Source organism: Phaethon lepturus, unplaced genomic scaffold (assembly GCF_000687285.1).
Source record: "Phaethon lepturus isolate BGI_N335 unplaced genomic scaffold, ASM68728v1 scaffold502, whole genome shotgun sequence".
NCBI classification, from domain to species: domain Eukaryota; kingdom Metazoa; phylum Chordata; class Aves; order Phaethontiformes; family Phaethontidae; genus Phaethon; species Phaethon lepturus.
Window position 1 is genome coordinate 46,312 of NW_010520990.1, and position 9,906 is coordinate 56,217.

Here is a 9,906-nt window from a genome sequence, read left to right on the forward strand (position 1 = left end):
TCGGTGGCACCATTCATCGTCTGTCGTGGCGTAACCCCGTACGCTTTTGGGGGTCCTTCTAGTTCAGGACTAAGTATGCCAGCATTAGACATTCTCGGTCAGTGACCGATCGCTGTGAACTCGGATCCTAGCTTACCCAGGACTAGCTTACCTGTGCAGACTACCATTTGAATGGACAAAAGGATAAGCTCCTACCTTCAGTAGGCTACTTCGAGGGCTGTGCAGAATTTTAACTGGTGCCCCCCCCCGCCTTGCTTTCTGCAGTACTGTTCCGTTTAAGGAAGTAAAGCTTCCTTGTAACATGGGGAGAATAACCAATGTGAAAGTCTACCTTGAGCCAAATTCGCCGAGCACACCTTCCCTTATCTCCCGTTGCTGTACGTGGGCAGCCTGCGTTGTGGCCTGACAGTCCCCGTCCCCAACCAAGGCTTCACCAGGGCAAGTGGAAGTTCACCACGCAGCCAGTTCAGCCGATTTTCAGAAGCGTGCACCGCGCGCTCGGGCATTGATCGAGCTCTGGTATGAGAGGACAGTCCTGGTGCTTCAGAGCTCTTGCTTGCTTCATCATCATTGTTCTGTTCTGATGTGCTGTAAAATGGTATGTTCAGGTTAAGACGCTTCCCAGGTCCCTTTGGAACTGGTGAAGTATCTTTTTCAGAATCAAAGTAATCCAAACCTCATGTACCTGTAGATTAAAGAGATGCAAACCCCTGCTTTGTGCTAGCACGGTAGTCAGTGTATGTTAATGGGTACTCTTCTTGAATGACATCCTTGAAAAGTTTACAAATACTGACATTGATTTGCAAATGCTACCTTGCAGCTTGTTGGCAAGTTCTGCTCTTTTAGCCAAGTATATATGTCTATATCTGTTTATAGATATAGAGATATATATAGAATTGGGTTTCTCAATGTTATTTTCCTCGTATTATTGCGCGCAGCAGCACACGCTTTCCTAGCACAGAACTTTGCTTTTCATTGCTACCTCCTTTACATCTGGTCATTTTTTTCTGGTTTTATTTATGAATTCCTTCGTTGAAAATCCCTGTATTTCTTTTAATATATTAAAATTTAGTAATTCTGGATTCTTCCAAAGTTCTGCTGCATGGCTTATGGCAAATATTCCTAGATTGTGTTTACTGCGTTAACAAAATGGGTTTGTGTGCATTTAGAGACCCTTATTTAATTGCCGCTTTTCCTTTTTTCCCCTTTTGTTCAGTAACTGCCCTTAACCCCTTTTTTTTTTTTAGGTTTTATTTATTTGTTGTCACCTTCAAGCTGCTTGTCTTGAGCCACTCTGACATCCGTCATCAGCGGATGAGAGCCTCACTGCCTGCCTGCCCTGAGCGTGACAACAGCAGTACTGTCAGCAAAGCAGCGGCACAAATATTCAGCAGCAACTCTTTACCTCCCGTTCCTTTGCCCAATAATTTTCCGTTTGAGAGTTGCAGCGTGCCGCTTCCCGGTGCTTCCGCGTATCTTAATTGCGGTGAAACTCTTCCCTTTCCGCTTCCATGGATCTCCTCTTTGTGCGTTTCGCTGGTGTCTGCGCTGCAGGCGCTCCGAAACCCGGCAGCGGAGGGGAACTTCTGAGACTGCAGCCTGTTACCAAAATGTGTCCTTTAGTTTCTAACCCTTGCGATCCCCTAATTTCTGCTCCTGTTGAGCTTGTAGCGCTTCAGTAGAAGCCATGTGCCTACGTTTGCATCCGTCCTTGGTTTTGGTCGAGAGGGAGGTTGGGTGTTGGATGAAAAATAGAGCGTTTGCCGTTCTCCGTGGGGTCTGAGCTGAGCTAAGCCTCTCGCTGTCCTGGCGCAGAGTCTGCCACTAGCAGCGGATCCATGAGGAACCACCAGCCCAGGAGATCCTGCTTCGCAGGGAAGTACTTGCACCCATCTGGGATGTGACTGCTTATTTCAAAACAAGTGAAAGAACCAGAGCTAATCTGTTTTTTAAAATGACTCTAAACCTGAACAGCAATTAAGCGTTTTCCTCTTGATTTTTGCTGTCATTTCAGTGTTTCCAAAATACCTGCTCTGTAACTAACCTGGTTTCTCCTCCTGGTCACGGATATTCACTGCTGTGCTATGTTGGTCACTGACAAAGGGTTGTCGCTCTCCTATAAAAGGTGACCTCTTTTTTTAACGTGTTTGAAGCTGGTTTCCAGTTTAATTTAAAGCAAACAAAATACAGTTTTGTAACCTAGACAATTTTGGGTTTCGGCTTTTTTTAGTCTCTTTCCAGACCAAGCTCTTTTCCCCTCTCAGGCCGTGCGTGCTGGCACTCCTTGACACGATGCGAAAGACGGGGTGGAAATGAAAGAACGGGCCTCTTGCCCAGTGAGGCTGGAAGCCGCTAGCCCCTCTCAAGCGTGCTTTCAGCTTTGTTCCCAAGTGGTTGTTAATGCTTCATTTCTTGAGTATCTACAAAAAAACGTTGTTTGAGGTGTAGCTGCCTTCATAGCTTAATGGAAACCATCGTGACCTTTTTCCACCTAGGCTGTGTATGATGTCCCACTTGATTTTGCATATTCATAAACCTCCAAACAAGTTTGCAGATTATGGGTAGCACCACCTGAAAAGTCTGGATAGGAAACTAAATTCAGCAAGCGTTTCCCCAGCAGCACGATTTTAAAGCTGACTTGCACGCAGCGAGCTTGAACTGAGCTTCTGCTGTGTTTCTCAAAGCCTGTTGCAGGAAGCCAAGGACAGACCCTCGGCCGACGCCGGTCACGGCTCGCTCTAAGCCTCATCCTCCTGCTGACCGCGACACCAGCAGGTCCCAGCTGCTGCTTGAGTGCCAGAGGTACCGACGTCAGACTCGAGGAACACTTACCTGCTCTCCGCCGTGAAAGCACGTTCGGTGCCGGAGGAGGGCACGGGGTGATCCGAGTCATGCTTCTGTACCTTACGGTGCATGCTCAGTGTCTTCAGCTTAGAGCATTAGTCAGACTGCAGCGAGAGCTCTGACCTTTCAGAAATTACAGAAATTTTATCACTTTTTATTGAAAACTGCACTGAACGCTAAATGTCCACCTTTACAATAAACAAATACAGTAACGGTAACACACTAAAACAAAACATACTTCTGATAGCCATTGGTTTTTTTTTTCTTTCTGTTTGGGACAGTTTAAGATAATTTTTTTTTGTCACAGAAACAGGAATGTACCCATACAAAGGCTCAAAATAGGCCATCTTTTTAAAACAAAAAGGCGATGATTCACAAAAGACTATGAATATAACATGTAACTAGTTGATACAAATCTAATAGGATTTGTTAAAATCAGTCACATCTAATAACACATTTTGAAGTGTTCTTGTATAAAATATCACGTGAAGAAAAGAAGACTTTTATCAATGTCTAAAAAAGTGGGTTTTGTTCATAGACAGTCTGACAAGTTACCATAAAAAGTGTTTCCTGAGACATAAGGAAATGCAACATTATTCTTGAACCCTTTCCAGCTCAAGACTTTTTCCACTTGATAAAATAGCTGCAGATTTAAAACTGAGAAAATATATTTGAGTACAAATAGTGTGTGAAACTTAATACTTTCTTCTTTTTTTTCTTTTTTTTTTTTTTTTTCTTTTCTTGCATCATTGCAGGGCGTAGGTGAATGCACAGCTACTTTATTCAGTGTATCGGGCAGAGGAGAGACTGGCAGTTCGTTTTTTCATTAGCCTGGGAGGGCAGCAGCCATTGCCAGGAGCCCTTTCTGCCCTCCCAATCCCACGGATCCCGGCTGGAACGGCTAATACTTAAACCTGGCTGGAGAACTTCTGTTACACGTCACTGGCCCTGTGAGACTGCAGAAAGGATTATTGTTGTTAATTACTATTTTTTCTTCCACTTCCAAGCCAGTACTGATGCCTCCCGTTGGAAGAGGTAACCAGATACAAGAGTAAGGAAAGGGCTGAAGCCACATAATGGTTTCCTCTAACATTTCTATGTTAACTCTGTAAAGATTGCTTAATGCCATGGTTTGAAAACAGGTGCAGAAGCCCTGTCCTTCCCAAGGAATTGAGGGGGAAAAAAAATATCTATTTTTATTCATGTGATTGATGCACAGATGAAGGAAACTTAACACACAATAACAGAAGTTGATCATTAATGTATCACGTCCTAGTTTTCAGCGTTTCAGTAAGCAGGTGACTTCTTCAGGGCTTCTCCCCAGTCTTGACTGCTATCACTTTGTTGTTAACAGTGGAACATCAATGATGCGTCTGTCCAAAATCAACATTACAAATTTCGTATCAAATTCTTTTTTAGTTCATGTATAACTTCTTTTCCAATGTCTCTTGGTCCCAAGTTTATTGAATGATTTTTAAATTATCTGCTATTGCTCGTTGGGATGTTCCCTGTTGTCCCCGTGTTTTGTGGGCTGGTTAGGAGATGGAGCTTGGGAAGGATGTGCCACTGTGGGAAGATTGTGAGTGACGGGGATGCCTCCGGGAATGATGCCCTCCATAGCTGCTGGTATTCCTCCCGGGGCGACACTGACCATCCCAGGTGGATACCTGGGAGAGGGGACAGAGAGAGGCAGATTTGTCACGTCAGAGCTCACCACAGACCGCGCCAGTCACCCAACCACCAGTGCAGAGGCTGCGGAGAAAATGAGCGGCAAAGAGATTCCCCTTCTCTGCTAGAGCCGAGTTCCTTTTTTCTGTGAAATTACAAGGGGTAGCTCAATGTTAAACGTTAAACCAATGCTGCTGTGTCTTGGGTAAGTGTCCTCCACTACGATACCAGGACTGCGTCTTGTTCTGTACCTTTGAACAGGTGGGTGAACCATAAGGAAACCTTTCTCTCTTGAAAAATTGGCTAAGGCCTTGAATGCTCTCCGAAATGCCAAACGCTAGCAGGCTGACTTAGTCACCCCTGCATGTGAATGCCTTTGAACACCTACACCTGGTTTGTAAGTTTTTCCCTCTATGGAAGGTGAGCTGATTCTTCCTCATGTAACTAGAGAACACAGCTGAAAAATGGGGTTGGATCTAGTCAGTCTTCCTTTCTAAGAGCAGAGTGAGGTATACGTATTCCAAGAAGCTACACCAAGTTTGAGAAAGGAGAAGAAATGAGAATTTCTTCAGCTGTCCACAGGGAAGACGTGATGTCAAAACCCTCTGGAGGTTTGTTGGACATGTGGGGACTGAGGGCTCCAACCTCAAGCACCTCCCTGCTGCTGCCCTCGCCTTCGAGGGGGAAGCCGGGAGGGGAAGGGCGGTGAGCTGACCCCAGCTGCCAGCTTACGGGCGCACCAGGGCCGTGGCTCCCGAGGAACTTGGCAAGGATGAAGCACCCTGCAGAGGTGGAGGTTAAGCCTGGAAGCCAAGGCCTGTCCCCACAGCAAGGGCATTGCTCACGTGCTTCACAGCAGGCAGGCGCAGGACCAAGGGGGATGCTTTCAGCGGGTTTGGATGTTTCAGTCTACGCATTTTGCCTGTCAAAGTGACCAATGGCTGCCTGGGCTCTGCAGGCAGTTGTGAGTGTGCAGGGCCATGGCACACACGTTGCTCGGGGCGCTGCGCTTTCGAGGGCTCTGCTGCCAGATGCACTTCTGCCTGCCTCTCCCCTGTCACATGGCCTGACGTGCCCTGTGGGTGGGGTTTTTTTGGTATCTCAGAGTATTTTTGGCAACATTTTGGTGATGTGCTGAAGGCTGCCCATGCTCCATCTGAGTCCTAATGCCTAATGTCTCCTATCACCATGCTTTGACCCATCCAAAGTGGAGCAATAAGTAACCCTGATCTCAGGGATTTAGGTGGAAATTAGGCCCCCTGACTATGGACCTATATTTGGAGTTTTTACCCTGGCTCATTAACCCACAGGCTGGGCAGAAGTGCAGAGCAAATCTGCAAGTTGTGTCCTGCTTGTTTACAGGTCTGGGGGTCCTGGCACCTATGGAGATGCCGTACAAGTGACTGCTGCCCCACCAGAACGAAGGCTTTATAAATGGGAGGCTTTACAAACACGTGGTTTAAATCAAGCAGCATTAGTAATCCCAGCAACATGCCTACTGGTCCTGCTGGAGGGGGATTTCACAGCCACCGGCTGAGCCAACGTGGAAGTTGTCGCTTGGGCTTTCGTGCTCACTTCATAGCGGGGATCCCAGACCGCACCGGTCCGCTCCTCCGGCTTACCTGTACGTGGCACCATTGAGCTCTGGATGAATTGCTTGCTGATCTATTACCGACCATGGAGCTGTTGTGACAAAGAATTCTTTATTCACGCAGTTTCTTAGGCTTTCTGGGATGCGCCCTGGAGTTGGTAATAAAGGTAAGTACGTGTGAGGCCAGTCCGAGCTTTATCACTCTCTAGTAACAAACTACCATTTTTCCATTTCACTATCTTTGTTAGTATAAAGCCTGGGGAGGAGGCACAGAAATCCCATATCCCTTGTTTCAGGAGGATGTTTTGGCTGTCCCAAGGCGCAGGGTTGGAGACCAGTTTCCTGACCCTGACTCCCAGCTTTCTGCTTTCAGGAAAGCTGCTCCCTTGAGCCCACGGCTTTCAAAGCAGCAGCTAGCCAAACACGAAGCTATGCCTTCCAGGTTAACAAGGGAAGCAATTCTTAGGACAAGAGAACCACTCATTTGCTGGAGTATCATGCCCACCATCTTGGAGCAAGCTCAGTTACAGCACCAGTTGGACACAGGTGCCTTCACTGCTTTGGGATTTGGTTCTGGCATGCTGTTGGCTACAGTCTGCACCATCTTTTGGGTTTAGCACCATTAACAGGAGCAGCAATGATTGCTTCAGTGTCCTTTTCTTCCCAGTCACAGACACATGTCTTTGCCATGCTACACAAGTGCCCCACTGATTTGAAAAAAACCCCAAACATCAAAATCCACAAAAACCCCTCACCCAACCACAAATGCCAGAAATGAAAAGTTTTGTTTCTCAGCTCTTCTGCTGGGAATAGAAAATCAGGGTTAGACCCCTTTCCCAGTCTCCTACTGAGACATGGGTAGGGTGAAGCCCCATCTCTGCCCCTCCTGGTTCACATTCCAGGCGCACACATGAGCTAACCGCAGTTTTTCTGTGGGGCTGGGTACCTGTAATCGCACGCCGTATTTCAGTAGCAGCAGCTTCTCTCATCTCTAGTGATGCCTGCTCGCTGTACCAAGCAGTATGTGGCGTACAGATTAAATTAGGAGCATCTTTCAATGGACCTTGAGCAAAACTGGGAGCACGGAGAAAAAAAAAAGAAAGATTAATCAGTGTTTGAAAAGAGAATAAAATACCTTACGAACGGTAAAATGCTTGTGGCCTGCCCTCTGCATATGCAGGCCTCTGTCCCCAGCGCCTCGCCTGCGGCACCTGGTCTGGAAGGAGCCCAACAGCATCCTGCCAGCCTGAAATGGCCACGGAAACACTGAGGTGGACACACGGCTCCAGTACAGGGCGCAAACTGAAAATGCACCAAAAAATGAACCCAGCGGGCTGAAAAACCAACCTACCGAGTGGTTGTTCATAATGTTGCCACAGGAATAAATGCCTGGGGTTGTCTCTGTAGCACTTTTGGGTTGTTTTTTTTAATTAAAACACAGGCTGATTTCTTGTTCTAAGCTCCCAGTGTTCCTTCAAACACCTGTAACCCCGGTGCCAGCCCACACTTGAGGGATGCTGCAAGGTGCTGCAGCATTTTCTCAAACCAGGACTGTCCCCCAGCGCTGGCGCTGCATGAGAAGGCACATGGTTGTTGTGTATCCCCTGGACATGCCACTGCAGATGGCAACCCAAGAAAAAGCCAGAGCTTTACCTAAATGGTTCAGACTCGTGCACGTCAAGCGCAGCCCCTCGTATCCGTCCCTCCTTCAGGGCTTGAGTTAAGGCCTTCTCGTCCACCAGACCCCCGCGTGCCGTGTTGACCAGGAACGCTCCTTGCCTCATCTAGTGGCAGCCGGGGAGAGAGATGAGAGTGAGCTCGGTGCAGTGACCTGGTCCTACCCCTGCCCCGACGCAGCAGCGGGTTCCTCGGGCTGCCTCTGGCTGGGACTGCACTCCGGCTGTGCTCCCACCCCAGAGCAATCCCCATCCCACTGCATGCGGGTTTTCTACGGAAATCCCAGCTCTAGCTGGTATCAGCAAACAAAACCTGTTCCCGCTGTTGCCTCCGCACCGCAGGCACAAAGGGTTTGCTTACCTGGTAGCATGCTATCTCCCGGTAAATACTGTGGGGAGACAGATGGGCTGTTGGGTGCAACCAGCTATTTTGGAGGTAGCCCACAGGCACTATGGCACTGGCTTGCTGTGGCCCAGACCACAGCAGGACCGTGGCCAGCACCGATGCTCAGGGTTTGCCCACTGAAGAGCAGAGTGCTCTCTTTAGTTGTGCACACGAGCTGAATTACCTGCTTAATCGTGAAGTCGTTGATAAGGTGGTGGTTATGTTCGTTAAGGTTACAGTGCAACGAGACACAGTCGCTCTGATAGAGCAGGTCCTGGAGCGTGTAGACCCGCTGGACTCCCAGGGACCTCTCTATCCCATCCTGCAGGTACGGGTCGTAAAATATCACATTGAAGCCGAACGCCTTGGCTCGGACCGCGACCGCCTGTGCAGTGCGACCTGTGCGCGAAGGAAAAAGAGGGGGTAGTTTAATTGGTCCCTGTTTCCCTGCCTCCACACAGCTGAGCTGCCCTGTGGCCTGACCCCATGCCTGGACTGCTGTGGGGGTCCCCTGGGACCTCCTGGACTCCCCAGGCAGCCCCTGAAGGGACACTGGCTGGAGGGCAAACCTGGGCCACCTTGCGCAAGGAGGGCTGTGCTTGGCTCTAACAAATGTGAGATGCTTGTGTTCAAATTTAAAAAACAAACAAACAAACAAAATGAAGAGTGAGGCCATGCAGGTCTGGTGGGCAAGGCCCAATGTGTGGCTCGGCCCCACTGATGTGCAACTCTGGACATCACAGACAAACAATCCTCTTTGACGCTGTGTCTACCAGGAAAAGCCAAAAAAGGAACGAAAAAAGGCGCTGCCTGTTTCAGACAGCTTGTTCGTGATAGGTTTTTCAGCCTCTTGCTGAACAGCTGGTTAACTGGGCATGACGAAGACAACTGTCGTGGCTTGCAAGCAAAGGACTACTACGGCCACTGTGCTGGGGAGGGATGTCTGCGGCGTTCCTGGAGACGCCCCTGCCTGTCCCCACCACGAGGGCTGCGCAGGCTCCGTTTATCTGTTAATTTTTCCTAGCTAGCTGCGGTGCGGCAGCCCAGCACGTGCCTGGTTAGTGGTGCACAGCAACGTCCCCCCATGCATGCACATACCTGATGCCATCCCGGTGTCCTAGAGATGCCCGATTGACTGGGGGACATCAGCTGGGTGCCTGTGTGGATGCCCAGCTGCAAGCACACAGCCAGGCACGTGCTGCCGCCCTCACCCTGGCCCTGCCAGATGGACCTGAGCTACCCCAGATCTCCTGTTCTAACCTCACTCACCTGCCTTGCCTCAGTTTCCCCATTTAAACATGTTCATATGCCAGCTTTTTGTGTTAATTAGCCCAGGGCTTTGCAGGACAACAGTGTGAAGCAAGTGGAAAAAATGGCTGCTGCACAGAAAATGAGTGGAAATACTGCTGGTTCCTTTGCTGGCAGCCATCCTCCACCTGCAAAGACCCCGTGATGCAGCCAGAACTGCTTCCTAAACCAACACCTCATGAAATTTCCTCTGCTCACATTTCTGCCACTTAGCTTGTGTCTGGCCACCAAGTGCTGGATGGGTTTCTGCTGCCCAGATGCATCTCTTGAACTATCTTATGATGGCTGGACTTCGCTCCCAAAAGGGATGGCCAAGAGGGCCATCAGCAGAGGTGCTGATGCTACCTCTGATGCTGAAACTCTCTATTGCTACAGGTGAACTGAAGACAAACTTTGTTGTACACACACTGGCCACCGCACAGAGCAGAATGGCT

At 48.9% G+C, this 9,906-nt stretch overlaps 1 protein-coding gene across 1 annotated transcript in view; it reads right to left on the reverse strand.

Moving 5' to 3' along the window:
* Nucleotides 1-4,278: 4,278 nt before the first annotated feature.
* The window catches only part of CTBP2 (C-terminal binding protein 2), a 16,053-nt gene continuing 10,425 nt past the window's right edge, over nt 4,279-9,906 (reverse strand). The window contains exons 5-9 of the mRNA XM_010297551.1: nt 8,349-8,563; nt 7,757-7,887; nt 7,050-7,177; nt 6,135-6,252; nt 4,279-4,511 (exon numbers count right to left, since the gene is read on the reverse strand). Of these exons, the coding sequence (XP_010295853.1) occupies nt 4,331-4,511; nt 6,135-6,252; nt 7,050-7,177; nt 7,757-7,887; nt 8,349-8,563 (773 nt within the window). The 3' untranslated portion in view covers nt 4,279-4,330. The remainder of the gene's footprint in view (nt 4,512-6,134; nt 6,253-7,049; nt 7,178-7,756; nt 7,888-8,348; nt 8,564-9,906) is intronic.